Source organism: Arvicanthis niloticus, chromosome 23, assembly GCF_011762505.2.
Source record: "Arvicanthis niloticus isolate mArvNil1 chromosome 23, mArvNil1.pat.X, whole genome shotgun sequence".
Classification (NCBI taxonomy): Eukaryota; Metazoa; Chordata; class Mammalia; order Rodentia; family Muridae; genus Arvicanthis; species Arvicanthis niloticus.
This window is the reverse complement of record NC_133430.1, coordinates 19,590,504-19,608,280: the sequence shown is the minus strand read 5'-3', so window position 1 is coordinate 19,608,280 and position 17,777 is coordinate 19,590,504. Positions and strand designations below refer to the sequence as shown.

The 17,777-nt window shown below is 45.8% G+C and overlaps 1 protein-coding gene across 5 annotated transcripts in view; it reads right to left on the bottom strand.

Annotated features, from left to right (window-relative positions):
* The window catches only part of Kcnk10 (potassium two pore domain channel subfamily K member 10), a 133,168-nt gene extending 119,776 nt beyond the window's left edge, over positions 1-13,392 (bottom strand). Inside the window, exon 1 of one of the 5 annotated variants that reach the window (XM_076921462.1) lies at positions 13,251-13,392. In XM_076921462.1, coding sequence (XP_076777577.1) covers positions 13,251-13,293 — 43 coding nt within the window. In that variant the 5' untranslated portion in view covers positions 13,294-13,392. Of the gene's footprint in view, positions 1-9,751; positions 10,343-10,632; positions 10,759-13,250 lie in introns of those variants that run through there. The other 4 variants (XM_076921463.1, XM_076921466.1, XM_076921465.1 and 1 more) reach the window with 4 other exon arrangements.
* Between the last annotated feature and the right edge of the window lie 4,385 nt (positions 13,393-17,777).

The window sequence follows — 17,777 nt, the reverse complement described above, 5'->3', positions numbered from 1 at the left end:
AAATAAATAAATAAAAATAAACTTTTAATCTTCAAAGTACCAAGGAGGAATCCATCCTGTGGGGACAGAGGGAGTTTCCCAGATTGAAAGAACAGAGGGAAAATAATAGGCTGAGGGGGGAGGGCATTTACAGTGGCACATTGGCATCCTGAGACTCTTTCATCCCTTGGTTACCATGGTTACAGACAACAGAAGAGCTGGCTGTAGTATAAGACTGGGGCTTCAGGCAGCCTCACTGCTGCCTTCTCCTCTCACCCTTCCTTAGACCCTGTCGTTGTCACTTTGTGTAGAAAATGACATACTCAACAATCTCCAGTTCCTGATCCCGCTCAAGTCCACAGTGGCACTCAAAGATTCCACACGCACACTGTTCTGTGCAGAACACAGAAACCCCAGAGACTTCCCTCAAAATATAAATCACATGAAGAATAAACCAGATGTGTGGTGTTGGGAAATGAGGGAGCTCTGATGCAGTCTACTTCCAGGAAACCATTTATTCAAGATTACAGGGAATATGCAACTGTTTGTCAAAAGAATACTTAATGGGAAAATGACAGGAATTGCCAACTGCCCTCCTCCATCAGCTTGTCACTGTGGGTGCCTGTCGCCCTAGGCATACTGTCCCTGCCATCTTAGTGAGCTACCAACTTATATTTCAATCACATATTTCAGATAGTGTCATCATTGGTATGGACACCAACCCCAACCACCAACACTTAGATTGCACAGACCAGAAACCTGGTTTTATTCAAGAATACTGAGTACAGCTTGCTTTGTTTTGTTTTGTTTTGTTTTGTTTTGTTTTGTTTTGTTTTGTTTTGTTTATGGGTTTTAATTTTGTTTTGGGTTTTGTCTGTCTGTCTAAGACTCACTATAGGTTCTCATATAAATAGCTCAGTTACTTTCATTTTGATAGCGGTAAGAATGGAACCCAGGACCTCATATGTACCAGGCCTGTCAGATATTGGGATTACTTGATGGCAGGCAATACAGTAAAATACTAAGGTTTTATGAGGACACTCCAGAATGAACTGAAGAAGCATCACTCTGCAAAATTATTACACAATAGGCCTGTCACTGATGTTACTGCTGATATTGTTACTGCTTTTGCTTTTGGTACTTTGACTACAGTTTGTGTTTTGTTTTGTGTTGTGCTGTGCTGTTTTTCACTCTCTGAGATTGAACTCTAGGAGTTTTATAACCCAGGCATGCCAGGGAATTACTCTACCACTGGGGTACAGCCCCAGACAGACCTGGATTTTGTTTTTTGTTTTTTGTTTTTTGTTTTTTTTTTCTTCAGAGCCTTTGTTAAAACTAGCTGTATCTCACAGAACACACTTTAGGAAATGCTATAATTTTCCAGTTTATAACTCATAGTTACATTTATCTCAATTGATCATCCCAACACAGTGCTATTGTGAACTTTTATCCAGGAAAAAAAGAAAAATTAAGGCTCAAGAAGGGTAAGTGACTTTTTCAAGTCCACACAATGGTCTGGTGCCAATGCAGAGACCTAAATAGACTAAGACACTGAGACAAGGAAGTCAGTAGATCACTAATTCAAACTCAAATATTGTAATTGCAAACTATATGTTCTTTCTCTGGTCTTTTTAAAAAAGAAAATCAGAACAGCCTAGGTTTCATAAACCTGGACTGAGTATTGGGGTGCTAAGAGACTCCTAACAGAGGTGCTTCTGGTGTGGATCACCCTCCCTGGCAACCTGGACAGTGCCCCAGATGCTTCTCACAGCAGCATAGGGCACCCATCATCTACGAGCTGCTTAGAAGAGTTCTGGGTGAGTTATTTCACCTCATCTGCATAACAAACTATAGATGCACTGGCTATAATGTTTCCATTTTACAGCTAAAGAGGCCAAGTCAAAGTGAAGACATTTTCCCCAGTCAGTTACTACTAAGCAATACAGTTCAAATTAAGGCCAAAGCAATCTATTGGAGAAGGGAGAGACTTGACTGATCAACAACTTGTTTCTCTTCTTTTCTATGGGAACAGCAGAGACAGCCCAGGAACTTAGATATTCCCACTCTCTGCTGCCACGATTCATAGGGAGACATCTTACCTTGAATCTAAGTTAAATGATTACAATGTGCGTTTATTTTCTTCTTGAGCCATTCTAATACTGAGTATACTAGACCAGATCTGACCTGAGTCCTTTCTATGTGGTCCAACTTCTGCTGTGAGAAATAAATGCCTTTAGCCTAAAACAACATTCTCAACCAGTAGATTTTAGGATACGGGTCAGGTAGGTTTGTGATTAAAATGGGTGAAAAATAAACCATCTCCAATTTGAAACAAAAGAAGTGACAGTAAACTACTAGGTAGGGAATTTTTAGCTCTAATCTCCTCTCACCATTCCTTTGAATATTTACCTAACCTCTTGGTTCACACTACAAAGGTGGTGGGTGAGCAATTGTCAAATATCACAACTGACACCCAGCATCTGTTTGGCTTGCCAGGCACTACGATGGATAAATTATCAGGCTCCCCGAGTTGAATGCTTACTGTGCTGAATTCAGCCCCCAACACCCATGTAAAAGCTGTGTGCAGCAACACACATCTGTAACCCCAACACTAGGACTATGATGATTCCTGAAGCTCCTGCCCAGCCAGTCTGGCCCAAGTGACTTCCATTTAGTGAGAGACCCTGTTCATAAATAAATAAATAAATAAATAAGGTAGAGAGTAATTAAGGAAGACACCAGATCTCAGCTCCTTTACCTCCATACGTGCACACACACACATGCATACACAATAACACATGCACAACACACACAGGTTAAATTACTATACTTATCTCTGTCCTGCTAGACTATTTGGTTGTAATTCAGGACACCTCTAGTCTACTAACTTCTGCAAGAGGCTCGTTTTCTATGCAGTAAACTTGTTTCTGGCTCCTCTCCCGTAATCACAAGGACTGGCACTTCAGGTCTGTCTTCGAAGGCTACTGTGGACTGAAAGTCTCTTTCAGCTAAAACAGTATCGTTGGCTCTTCTATTATCTGCTAAACAGCTAAAACTCCTCACCTTGGGTCCCTGAAGGAATGGGGAAGTGAGAACACTTTACAGAGGCAATAGCAACTGAGATAAGAACTAGGTGAGGACAAAGGAAGGAAGGAAGGAAGGAAGGAAGGAAGGAAGGAAGGAAGGAAGGAAGGAAGGAAGAAGACAGGGAGGAGATGTCTGTGACGGCTCCTTGCATATGGTAGCAACAAACCCCATTTACTTATAGGGAAGCAATAAGGCTGAAAGTATACCCAGAATTCCCTGAAATTCTACCCAGCTGATAATTCTACTCTCACAGTCTACTGTCCACTCCTCCACGCCTCTCTAGGGTTTGGGTGGCAGAGGAAGAACCCTTCATGGTCACCCCTTCTTCAGCTAGTGGCTGTGGTCCTTGCCCCTTCTCTAACCTCATGTAGAGGATAAGGAAATCAGGCGTTATAGTCACTCTGTGGCACTCAGCTTCAGACACTAGGAAGAACAAAATAGAAATCTTGAATGTTGTCCATAAACCACAGAAACATTCTATAAACATAAGGTCTCTGCCTTCTCCCATTCTGGGTGACAGTGATAAGTCTCATAGACAGTGCTAAGCTCCTGGGAAGGACCTAAAGGACCAGTCAGAAATAAGCCATGTGGGTGTAAATCAACATAGTGACCTCACTCCTGATGCCACATTTAGGTTCCATAACAAAGCTCTCAGACAGGCCCCTAAGCAGAGCTAACTCAGTGGGATCCACCCACCATGTACCCCTCTTAACAAAATCTGAGAAGAGACTATCATTTTTATTCACCTTTCTGCTTTTATCATTTATCATTCAGTGTGAGTGTGCATACATGTGGTGCCTGCATGTGTGTATGTGTATGCATGTGTATGCATGTGTATGTATATGTGTGAGAGAGACAGACAGACAGACACACACACACACAGAGAGAGAGAGAGAGAGAGAGAGAGAGAGAGAGAGAGAGAGAGAGAGATTCCTTATAGACTAAAAGTAAAATGCAATTCACTAGCTCATTGTGTCTGTAGTAACCTTCACATCATATCTCAGTTATGATTGAAGTTTCCCAGTTGGGAGCAAAACAGCACTGTGTTTCTCAAATACGCCTGACTTAGAGTGAAGCCAAAGCGTGGTGGCGATAGAAATGGATGAACGGCAAGGCTCCGCATGCCCTGCCTTCGTTCCACAAGGGAAGAACCAACTGTGCTGTAAAGGAAACTCAAACCAAACCTCAGCCCAGAAAAATCTCTGGAACATCATCCTGCTGTACTTTCTGGGCTAATTATGGTGATTTGGGCTCATTATTAATTGCATTTGGGATGCTGATCTTCCGAAAGTTGGATGTTAAATCAGAAATAGATGATTTCCTTTCCAGAGAACCTAAACTGTGCAGATATGTGTTTGGAAACACACTAATGAAGACAGCACACACGGGACCCCACCAACTCAGTATAGCTCCCGTTCACCACAGACTGATATCTCCCTTGAGTCAGGATGGAAGGTGAGTTCCACATTCTACATGCTGATCCATGCTGCAACATGTATGTCAGCCCATGCAGGTGCAAGTTGCTCAAACAGCCCATGGCTGGGGACCCACTGGCCACCTCCACGCTCCCAGTGAGACTTGTGAGTGTATTGCCAAGTAGGGAGTGTGGGTGACCTTGGAATGGATAAGCCATGGAGGGCAGGGAGGTGTGACAGATGGTACCCCGGATAGAGGCAGTCAACCACATGGGTCAGCCTCTGCTCTCTATCTATTTGAAGTCTGAGGGTCCCAAAAGAAGTTGTTTCTCCTTTTTCTACACCCTAGCTTTCCCGACAGCAAGACTACAACCCTTAATATCTGCAAAAATAGTTGCTTGAAGAATAAATGACATCATTTGTAGAAAGTGTTCTGTAAACTGAAAAGTGCTGCACACAAGGTGAAGGATTTTCTGGAACTCTCCACAGAAAGTGCGGCTTTTTAAAGAACCCAGCTTCAGTTCAGAGGTTTTATTTATTTCTTAAGTGTATTAAAGTGCCTGAAAATAGCCACACATCCATTATTAGCTGAACACTGACCAGATCTTTGTCTGGCTAGACACACCCATCTGGCATCACTACATCATGCTCATGCTCACACAGCCTTTCAGTTCCTGAAGAAAGGGGGAAAGGGAAGCAGCATGCTACAGGCTGGAGAACCGGGAAGGAAATGAGACTGAGAAGAGGAAATAAGAACGTGAATGCGTGTTCTGACACACACCATGCTACTGAAGGAAGCCTTCTCCTTCTGGATTTATTTGTACTTTGTAGTTTGTAACTTTGAGGAGCCTAGAATTTCATGATACCAGAGCACTGGTTACCCTCCAGTCTGCCCCCATTCACCTCTTTATTCATCCACCATCCAAAGTCATCTCTCCCACCTACCTCCCCTCCCTTGCTGATTCATCCCTATCTCCCTCCCTGTCTCTATCATCTATCCATCCATCTATCCCATCTATCTATCTATCTATCTATCCATCCATCCATCCATCTGTCCGTCAAGTTCATCATTAAACAATGGGTTTATAAGTGACTAAGGTTTGCCAGGTACTTCGTGTGCCACTGGAGTACAGTTATGAACAAGACGAGGAAGTGTCTGCTCCTGAAGCTCTCGTGCTGGTAAAGTGTAAGTATGGTGGTCCCAGACTGCAGCTGCCAGGAAGAACCCTCAACAGATGACACGTTCTAGAACCTGACAGAGACGGGGAACTGGATTTTTCAGAAAGAACAAGAAAGCCCTTTCAAGAGAGCCAGCATGTGCCCCGAGAGTCACATGCTGGAAAGGAGCCAGGTGTGTGAGTATTCATCATGAGCAGCTCAAAGTATAAATGTAGAAGCCCTGTGACAAAAAACCAACGTGATGCCTTCACAGAAAAGTAGGAGGGGGGAAGAGGAGAAAAACAACCCACTGCCTCAAGTACCCAAAGACCAGAATGAAGGTGGGGTGAAGTGAGGAGACAGGGAGGCACACAAAGAACCCACAGGTACACAGAGGTCACATCTGAGACTGCTTTCTAAATGGAAAGAAAGTAAGGCCCAGAGAGGCTAAGTGAAGAGCCTAAAGTCACACAGCCATTAAATGATACAGCTGGCTCCAGACCCGAATTCTTCCCAATCCCTAAATCTTGAGTTTTCTTCACTATATTGATCCACTTGCCTCAGACCATGAGAACACTCTGCATTGATGTTTCTGGAGCTTAAAAGCCTCGAGCATGCTGGAGCAGCAAGCAAATCTGGAGTAGGCAGGAGACCACCACGAAATGATTCTGGTGACTTGGCATGACCACCCCTCCTCTGCCAAGTCTTCTCCCTCTTTGCTCTCTTCCCTCTCTTTTACCTCCTTCCAATACGCTTTGACAGTCCTTGAGTGTTGGGAGACTCACCAGGCAAGAGTCAGACGTCCCAGTAGTCTATTAGACACATGCTAGAAGAATGATTAAGAGTCCAGGTTTTAGTCCCGTCCCACTACCTACTTGCTGTGCAACTCTGAGCAAGTTACTTTACCTTTCTGTTCTGACGTGCCCTCGTTTTTAAAAACAGGACAATACTTTCCTCCTAAACTGTTTGTCAGCATTATGGAAATTAATATATGAGATGCATTCGACTGGTATCTGGCACATAATTCTAAGACACAGCCACGGCCAGACTCTAGTCACCTGCATCTTCAGAAACAAAAGTTATGAGCCAGATCAGGTCAAGAAAGGCAGTTTCATAGTGTCCTAGCAACAGCAAAGGTCAAATAGAACAATAACATAGGGTCAAATAAGAACTATGAAAACTGAGTCTGAAGACTGACTCCTCTTCCAGAGGACCCGAGTTCAATTGCCAGCACCCACATGGCAACTGGGTAAGCATCTGTAACTCCAGTTCCAAGGGGGATCTGATGCCCACGTCTGGCCTTCGTGAACACTGTGTGCATGTGGCACACAGGCAGAATACCCATACACGTAAAACAAAATGAAGAATTTATTAAATAATGAAAATCATAAAATAACGAAAGCAAACCAGAAGAGGAACAGTGAGAGGGAAGGAGGAAGAGTGGGGTAGGTGGCTGGGATGGAGAATATGAATATGAGATAAGTATAATATGTAATACATAATATATAAGTATAATTATAATATAACACATATAAATGGAGATGCCATTATAAACCCATTCTTCACATGCTAACCATTTTTTTTAATTTAAAAAATATATATATTGTGAGAATAAGTGATGAGAATAACAGCCTTGAAGCACCTGGGCTGGCTCGTGAAATGCTGTTCTTTTCATTGTGGTGTTTATTTTAGTGTCTGTGGCTGTAACAGTAGGCGTTACCAGTCCACTCTTCTTCTCTGTATCAGGCTCTGAAACATGGGAAATTCATGAGAACCACTTTTCATGGGGACACAAGAGGATGTTACAGAAATAAGTTTTCAAAGCCAGCATCAGTTACACAGTCCCTTGATGTTCCTAACAGAATTCCAAAAACTATCTACCCCTCCCCAGTCAACTGCTGCCCCCTGGGGACATCTCACCCTAGAATGCTCCCACTTCTCCACACCAGACCTGCCCCAGCTGCATCCCGGGCCTTGGAAGCTCCACCTGGGTGCTTCTTTCACAAATCCTGTTGATTTCAGGTCACCAAAGCTTCTTTCTGCATCATCTCTTCATCCCCTACGCCACCACCTTGGCTAGTGCACCTTTGCATCTGGTCCCTAGAGCTGCATTCATCACACGGCAATGGTTCTAAAACTTAGCTCAGATCACGTGACTCCGGCTTGAAACTCTTCAAGGCTTAAAATAAAGACCCCTCGTCCTCAATCTCAAACCTGACTCTATCACCACCAGCACCAGGGCTTTGAAGATCCCCAGCCAACCCTCACAATCACAAGTTCCTTACTTTCTCTCTCCTCTAGGCTTGGAACACTGTTTTCAGCTCCTCAGATGCATATGTTCCGTCTGCTCTGTGAACTTTTGTTCTGTGGTTCCCTCTAAGGAAGGCAGAGCCCCTTCTCACTGGCCAGGGAGCTCCCGCTCTAGCTGACAGTACCATAGAGGTGTTGTTTCCTCATGAAAACCTCCTGGTCATCCTCTCCTCTGGTCTTTGCCAATCTGCTTGTTTTGTCTCAGACAGGGGAGAAGCCCAGGTTGACTTGGAACTCACTGGGTAGCCCCATGTTAATTAAGCTCAACCCAATGGAAATCCTGGCTCAGGCTCCCAATTATGAGCCACCGCACCCAGCTTCAAGGTTTCCTATCAGACTGTCTTAAAGCTCCCACAGAGCATGCCACACTTTGAATTCCTAACTCCTCCCTTCTGTGACTAAATTTGACCCTATACACCCACACTGTAAACTCCAAGAAGACCCCATATCTTGTGTGTCCCCTTCTGACTATATTTCTAGGTCTCCGACTGTGCCTGGTGTGAAGCATGTGTTTGACAAATAAATCCTGCAATGATTAAAAAATAAAAGCCAAACCACCACATTCCTTATTTCCAGAGATTTGGAGACCAAACAGAAGGCTGAGGCTGTACTGAAAGTGTTTGCAAACTGAAGGGCAATACCTCTTCATTCACTCTTCAGCCAGTCAATTCCTAGGACATTTACTTCACACATAACTTGCTCTCCTGGATCTAGTCTGGGGAAGAGAAGAAATGAAGTCATAAAGAAAGTGAAAGGGAGGGACTGAGCTGAGCGGGAATTAGCTATGATCAAGATGTATTGTATAAAATGATATGATATATCATTAAATGATATAAATAAAGTGATATGCTTTAAAAGAAGAAATTTAATCACATACACACAATTTTAACTCCAAGACCCACTCAAGCGCCGCCTACCCTAATTCGCCTGTATATGAGCCGAGATGACTGGACACACTGTTTCAACTTGTCCTGCTCCAATACTATTTACTACCGGTCATAATATCTATACATTAACACGGGGTGGGGGGCAGTGGCCAAGGCCAGGAGTGTGGTGCACCCACACAACCTGCCTTAATCCCTTTTACAGGAAGGGAAAGTGAGCCTACATTCCTAAAAGTATACTGCACCATTGTGTGCGTGGGCACACTGTAGGTCACTCTGTGAGCCCTTCCCAGACCCACCCTTATCGAGGAAAACCACTCCCCACACCCCTACTACAACCTGAGCCAAACTAGCCGGCAGGATTAGTAATAAGACAGAGCAAAGACTCTGGAGGCCCCTTGGGCTCCATTATGCTACATGCCCTATGAGAGAAGTGCTACCCCAGGGACAGCTGCTGCAGATCTCAGCTTCACATGCTGCCAAGAAACCTGTCCCTCTGAGGACACGCGGGCCATGAGGCGCAGCTCCAGGTCCAGTGAGAGGCACCCCACCCATCTGCCAGAGAGACAAAGATCACTAGAAACAAAGACCACACACACAGGCACACATACATGCACACTCACAAAGTCAAAAGCAAATACCAACACTTGGTACAATTTCAAAACAAACAGCAGCTTGGTGTATCTTTAAATAGATTGTAAAACCATCCTAGAGGGACAACTATTGTGTGATCTTGACAGGCGCGATCTGGGTTCCGAACCCACGCTGCCTCCGCCCTCCTCCCACCCACGCTGCAGTTGCCAGGCGCATTTCCCAGCCTCAGGACGCAAGCTGCCGGGAGCAAACCCATCCGCTCCTGCCAGTGAAGCACCAGCAGGTGGAAGAGAGCCAGGATAGCCCGAAGTAGGCAATACCAACCTTTAGGATCCCAGTTCACCTGCTTTCTTGGCGTCTCGATTGGAAATTTCATTGCTCCGTTGCCCACAGGGGGGATGAAATTAAAAGAATCAAAATAATAATAATAAAGTCTTCAAGATTTACAACTCGTCGGTTAAACAGACCAACGGAACAATTTGTGAGGATGGAGGAGCATTGGAGTGGCTCGTGGGGAGCCCCAGAGAAAGACAAGCGGGGGGGGGGGGAAAATACTAGCTGAAGAAAGCACCGAGCACTGGCTTGGTTGGGTGTTTGCACCGGTTAAGGGGGTGGCCAGCTGCTGCCCTTGAGGGTGAAAGAAAAAGTAAGGTCGGATGCTGAGGGTGGTTCCGAGAGGATGGATCAAAGAGCTGGGCTGCTTGTGCAGAAGCGCGGTAGGCAGATGCGAGGCTCAGTAGCCGCCGAACGGAAGCCGGAGAGAAACCCACCGCAGCGTCCCTCGGGTCCCCAAAGGCGTGTTCGTACCCCCTCTCTCGCGTCCACACACACGCACATACACACACACACATACGTACACACACACAGGCGCGCACACACCCGGCCGCGCGCTCGGGCGGACACGTCAGCCTCGCTCGGCTGAGCACAGAGCACTGGCCCCTCCCCAGCCGCGGCTCCTCGCCCCCGGGCGACGCCCCCCACTCTCCACCCGCCGAAAGCCATTGGACGGAAGGGTGGCGCGGCGCCCCGGGGAGCTCGCGGCTGAGACGACCCTCCCCGTGGCGCGCTGCAGGTACCGCGCCACTGCGGGAGGACGCGGGGCGCCCGTGGATCCCGGACACCCGGTCTCGTCGCTGGGCGGTGGCGGACCTGTCTTCCCCCGGGCTGCGCAGAGACAGCGAGCCGAGGGCGCGGCTGCTACTTACTGGCGCGGCCGCAGCGTGCTCGGTGGAGTTGCAGCCGGAGACACGCTTGGCTGCCTGGAAGGCTCTGCAGGAGGCGGAGGAAAGGGCCTGCCTGCCGCGGCCCCACCGCAGACCTCGGCCTGGGGGTTGGGGGGGGTGACCTCCTTTCACCGCTCCCACCCCGGGTGTCTGCTCCTTCTCTTTTGTCACTACTTCATTTTGGTACTCCACTCCCAGCTCCCCAGCGTGGTGCTCTCGCCTGAGTCCCGAACCTAGGTCTCCACGGCGCTCCTGAGTGAAGGAAGCTAATACCAGCCATGAGCCTTTTGTTCTGGGACCGCTTGGCGCTGGCTCACCGCGCCTAGTTCCCCAGGCACAGCTTGATCTCTTCCCCAGCTACCTGTAGCCGGACTGAGGCTCACGCTTGGAGGCTAGGGAGATGGACTGGGGAGAGACTCTGAGGCCCTGGAGGAAAGTGGAGTTGCTAAGGATCAGTGACTCTACTTTGAGAAGCTAAGGAGGTGACCGGGAGCTCTTGAGAATCAGCCAATGGTGGCTGCAGGAAGACCTCGGGGGCCCTGTTCTCAGAGAGTTAGGGAGATGCCCCACCCCCACCTCCCCTTCCTGGAATCCCTAGGTGGGCTTATGATAAAGAAAAGACCAGGAAAGGCTAAGGTGCTCAGGTGCTCTTGCAAGAGCCACCCAAATATCCATATGAATTCTGCTTATAAGTTCCCTGGGTGCCTAGCAACAGAGACTGGCACATAACAGACGCTCAAAATAATTAAAAACAACAACAGCAATAATAATAACGTATGCTAAATGAAGTGTAATGTTTGCTAAAGGAAGGTTCAATTAGCACTCTGTGGTGTTGGACAGGAAGCTCAACTCAGTCCCCTTGTCTATAAGTAAGATTACTAAAAAGTCTTGTTCGTTCAGCATCTACATACCAAAGTCCTTCTGTGTACCATCACTGAGCCAGGTACCGGCCACCTGGCAAAGGGTAAGACGGATGTGGACCTGCCTTTTGAAGAACTAGTGCCAGGAGGTCAGATTGATTGTTAGTGCCTTAACTTAGGGAAGAAAAAGTGGCAACTGCCCCATTCCTAAGCCCCATTTCTAACTGTGGTCCTAAAAGCTTCCACTAGCTTGGCATTCAAGATACCTTTGAGGTTCATGGGAGACCTGGGTCAATTTATCAACACACACACACACACACACACACACACACACACACACACACACACCCCTCTAAATCCTGGGGCAAGCTCTAAGGAGAGAGCTATTGTTGGAAGTGCTTTGTCACTGACTTCATAGGCTGTGAGTTCTCTGCAGACCAAGTTCAAGGAAAGCTGGCACCACAGTGAGATGCTGTTCCGCCTCCTCAGCCCTTTGGATGGCTTCCCCAAGTGCATCAGAGCAGCCTCCTCTGGGCTGTTTCCACACTTTCCCTTCCTTGGACTTCGAGGATGAACAAGGCATGTACATAAAGCAAACAGCTTCTGCATTGCCCAGTCACGAGCCCCGGAGAAACCAGGTATGGATAGGAATTCTTCACCCAAACCCACAGAATGGAGACTCTCAGAAGCACTTTCAAACCTCACTCCGCCCTCTCCACAAGCAAGGAATCCACAGAGAAGCACACCTCTCTAAAACCTCTTCAAGTGAGGAGGCAAAACAGCTTATTGAATGCAACTTCACCTTCTCTCCTCTCTTTCTCCATCAGCTTCCTCCATCTCTCTATGGATGCTCTCCCTGGCCTCTATGTACAGAGGTGAAGACTTCTGCTTGGGGGAATTAAGAAACACCCCCAAGGTCACAGAAGGGAGATCAAGACCCCAAGTTTATCTGACCTCAAGACCCCATCGTTTCTATACCAAAACCTTAGGGTCCAGGACCATGAATCTGACCAGACGTGTTGAGTAACGATGATGATCCAAAAACTGAGTTATCCAAACCCCAGTCAACATTAAGGAATTCTATCACTACCCAAAGCACCACTCTTTGGAACAAACTGCAGTCTTCTGATGCATTACCATTCAGCCAATCAACAAACACAGAGCATCAAAGTAAGTTGCAGGTCTTCCTTAAAAGTAATTTTGACCTCTAGGTAATAAATGACCTCCCCACACCAATAGCTGGAGGACAATTATGGGGAAACTGGGAAGACTTGGGGCAGACCCTGTAAGCCCGGGGAACAGAATTCATACCCATACATAGGGGCTGCTTGGATTAAAGTCTTGCTCTGGCCCAGGCATGGGAGAACATCTCTGCACTGAATCACTGAATTCCTTCTCTCTTACCTTTCAGGGTTCACTCACCTTTGGAGCATTTCCTCCCCCCAGTCTCATTCTCAAAGACAAGTTTATGAGGAGGGGGGACAAAAATAAATTCCACTACCGTCCCTGCAATGCATGTGAAATTAAATGTAATTCTTCCAAAACTGAGATACAAGATCATCACCCCTCAAAAAAAAAAAAAAAAAAAAAACAAAAATAAAAAACAACGTATTAGCCCATTAGCTAATTAGCGCATTAACTCTTCCTGCCCCCCGTCCCTCCCCCCCCCCCTGCCCGCTTCCATCACAGTCAATTCACATTTATTGGTTCGTTGGTTATTTGGGGACTCATTCCACTTACCCAAAGGAGGAAGAAAGAAGTAACCTATGTAAGGAAAAAACATCCACAAAAAAGGCGGCGCGGAGTGGTTGGGTCTCGCTCTGCGCCACAGCAACTTCCATGGCTATCGCTGCGGGCCAGTTAGGTCTAGTGGAAAGAACCCGCCTCGGGTTTCTGCCGCAGGAAAACAAAGCGTCTTGAGGAAAACCTCCCTGTGCTCGCTGTCCCCAGCCAGCAGCCCCTGGCTGGCAGCAGTGGTTTCCGGAGTACACTGGGTTTTCTGCCCTGGTCCCTGCAGCTCAAGAGTAGACTTGCCGCACTCTTTAACGCTAGCTGCATGGCCCGGCGTGGGAGAGATGGGGAAACCCCAAACCCTCAGTCATCTCTGATGACGAAGTTTGCCTGAATTGGCAAGTCCTTACCCATTCCCCCACTTCGCAGCCTGGGCTGACACAGTGAGACCTGAGGGGGCAGGACCTGACATGGGGCGGACAGCTCATGCAGGGAATCGCTGAATTCTACGAGGCAGGAGAATATCCTGGGACAGCAAATCGCAGAGAACGATGAAACAGCTTGGGAGATCCTGCTTAGCAAAAGGGAGGGGGGTAGGTCTGATCAAAATCTACTTTAAATTCACAAATAGGTTCATGCACCTGCATAGAATTCTTTCCCTTGGGTTTCGCCATTCCTCTCCCAAACCCAGAGGAAATCCCTGTACTTGAACCTTTTCAATACATGAGAGACAACTCCAAGTCTTCTTTTCAAAAGACTTGCACTACGATTTGTATGTCGTTTTATGAAGATATCACCTGAACATGCGCGCACACACATACGGGGGGGTGGGGGGTGGGGGGAGAATATATTCATTAGTGAAACGCTATCCACTGTCACTAACTTAAATTGCTACCCGAACTATTTTTCCCCAAGGCAGTGTCTCCACGTGGTCCTCAGTATCTGACTCTTAATGTTTCGTGTCCCAACCAACATCTGGGAAAGCTACCCGTAAGTATAGGTTGCTCTCATCTTGGGCTGTGCTTTGGCATGGGAAAGCCAGAGACAAATTCGCAACAGAAGGACAGAGGGTGTCAGATCGCCCTGGAAACAGTGGATCTGGGATGCCCAGTAACGAACTGTGTGCGCACGTCCTGCAGAGTTATTCTGATGACTCAAAGCTCTGAGTGGGGATTATCGAGGACAGCATAGTATGCGCTCCCAAGATGTTGTAATCAAAACTTCAGTCTGACGGAGATATGTCATAACCAAGCACGGTACCCTTCCCTTGTAAGCGCTCTATGTTTTAAATCTTAGCCCTAAGAGAATAATGTTTAAAATCCCATTGGGCATCATGCCAAACATCTTACACAAAATGAATAACCAAAATCCTGCTTCTCCTTTTACAGTGACCACCTCTCTCCCGGTTACTACCAAAGCATAAACCCGAAGGTTTGGGGTTGTTTGCTTTGTTTCTTGGTTTGGTTTGGTTTGGTTTTTTGTTTGTTTTTTGTTTGTTTTGGTAAGTGCTTAAGCTAGCACTAACTTTTTCCTTCAGCTTTTTATTTTGAAAAAAAAAAAAATCAGCCGAGGCTATAACCTTCTCACTTGGGAAGCTGAATTAGAAGAATCACAAGTTCAAGGCTTGTATGAGCTACAGAGCCAGTTCAATGCCAACCTGGATAACTTAGAGAGACGGTGTTACAAAATCATTTTTAAATGGGTATATAACTCAGTGGTGAAGCACTTGCCTAGCACACATGAGGCCTTAAACTCAAACCACATTACCACCACACCCAAAAACGGAAGAAAAAGGAAATTATCAAATATTGTGGTTCGTGTGTGTGTGTGTGTGTGTGTGTGTGTGTGTGTGTGTTTATAAAATCAGTGCTGTGGGCCTGGGAGGGGTCTCAGTGGGTAAAACATAGGCCTGAGGACCTGAGTTCAGATTCATAAACCCCACACAAAGTCAAAGCTGGTAGCACACACCTGTAATCCCAGCTCTTACTCTGAGACAGGAAGTTGAGATGGGAAACTCCATGAAGCTCTTGAGCCAGCTAGCTTGCTTTGTGATGCAGAGACTCCATCTCAAACAAGGTCCAAGATGAAGACCAACACTCACTAGAAGTTGCCTTCTGACTTCCCTGCACACATGCGTGCGCACACGTGCATGCACACACACACACAGGCATGCATGCGAAGGTTTTTTAAAGGCAGTGTTATGGTTTAAATGTGCCATTCCAAAAAAAATGTTGTTAAATCATAATCCTTAGTGTATTATTATTAAGAAGTGAGGTCATTGCAGGATAATTAATGTGAGAGGGCTCCACCCTCATGACTAAGGTTACATCCTTTCTGAAGTGCTTACAGGTACTAGGAAGGCCCTTCTTACTGTGAGCCACATGAGAGTGCAGCACGAAGGTGCCATCTTGGAAGCAGAAACAAGTGCTAACAACTATCAAACTTGCCGGCGCCCTGCCCTTGCACTTTTCAGCCTGTAGAACTGGAGAGATCATTTCTACTTGAAAATCATCCAAAGTAAAGTACTTTGTTATAGTGGCACAAATGGACTAAGACAACCAGTATGCAATCAATGGCTGATTGGTTGTCATGCCTACCTAGTATATTCTTTGATATTCATTAGGGATTGGTTCCAGGACCCCCATGGACCCCAAACTCCAAGAGTGTTCAAAGCTCGTGCAAAATGTCAGAGTGTTTGCATCCTCTCTTCTACTTTATCTTATTTAAGATTTATTTTTATTATTTTTATGTGTAGGTGTGTCGGTGTCTGTTCACGTCCTACGATGCCAAAAGAGGCCTTTGGGTCCCTTAAAAGTGGAGTTTCGGGAGTTAAGAGCTGCCCAGTGTGAATGATGAGTACTGAGCTTAGGTCCTCTGAAGTAACAGCAAGTGCTCTTAACAAATGAGCCACCTCCCCAGCCCCTCTCTCTTCTACTTTAAGCCATCTATAGATTACTTACAAACCCAATACAATGTAGGTGGTGTGTGAGTAGTAGTTAGGCTGTGTTGTTTGAGGAGTAACGACCAGGAGGAGTATGCCCGTGCTCAGTACAGATACAGTTTTTCAAAGGTTTGTTCAATCAGTGGATGTAGGGCCTGAAGAGAAGGAAGACTATATATCACATAACCATATTCTAGAATCATTTCTTTCTTCTTCTCCTTCTTTTTTTTTTTTTTTTTTTTTTTTTTTTTTTTAGTGTTGGTGGTTTTTAAGATTTGTTGCGGTGTTGTTGTTGTTATGTCTTTTTGTTTAGTTTTGCTTGTTGGCTTCGGTTTGAGGTTTTTGTTGTTACAGTTGTTTGTGTGTTTTTTGAGAAAGAATCTTATTCGGTAGCCCAAAATTCACTATGTAGCCCAGGCTGGCCTCAAAAATCATAGCAATCTTCTTGCCTCAACCTACTAAATACTGAGGTTACAGGCGTGAGCCAGTGTACCCAGCATAAAGATTTATTTATTTTTATTGTATGAATATAGATGTTTTCCTGCATTTGTTTGTGCACAACATATGTGCAGTGCCCATGTCATAGAGAGCATCATATCCACTGGAACTGGAATTACACACTGCTTGTGAGCCATGTGGGTGCTGGGAACTAAATCTGGGTCCTTTGCAAAAGCAATGAGTACTCTTAACCACTGAATCATCTCTCCAACCTCAATATTAATGTTTTTTTAAAAAGCACCCCCCAAAAATAAATAAAAGAGCCCAAATTCCATTTTCCTTCTGCTAAGGTTAAATGCCACACTGTATGGAAGAAGAAAAATATACTTCCAGACCAACAGGCAATTAAAATGACTTGGTGCTTGCTTTCTGAGAACCCATTATCTCTGCTCTCCCGGCCACTCTTCTCCATAGTCACAGAGCTATCTTTGTTTCTTATCCCCCAAAGGCAAAAGCAGAGTTTCGATGAATGTTTTTACACATGCACACCGAGATGGCAGGCACAGCTGACATTTATTAGATTAAAAAGATTAATAAGATTGCCTTAGCAATCACACAGTATAGAAATAGGCTGGCTCTCACGTCAGCCTAAAAGGGGTTTTCATATGAACTAAAACTTGAAGGCATGCATGTTTATATAGGGGGGAAGCTTAGTCCCAGGGTCTTTCAGCTCAGCAGAACTGGAAATCCTCTAGAGAGACTCTGTAGGAGTGCAGGCAGATGCTTCTCCTGTAAGCCAATGACACAGTCTGACAAATAGAAAAAGAAATCTTCCCAGTAGCAAAAAGGATGTAGCCCCTGACCCCCACCCCAACCCAGTGCAGCAGTTCTCAACCTGTGAGCTTTGACTTTTGTGGGAGTCACAAATCAGATTCCTTTCATATCAGATATTTACATTATGATCCATAACGGTAGCAAAATGACAATTATGAAGTAGCAGTGAACTGATTTTACAGTAGGGGGTCAGCACAACATGAGGTGCTGTATTCAAGGGTCACAGCATTAGGACAGTTGAGAACCAGTGCTCTGGATGGAAAAGAAACATTTGTCTCATTTTGCTGCTCTTAAAGCTCATACTTGTTTGGTTAAAAAAAAGA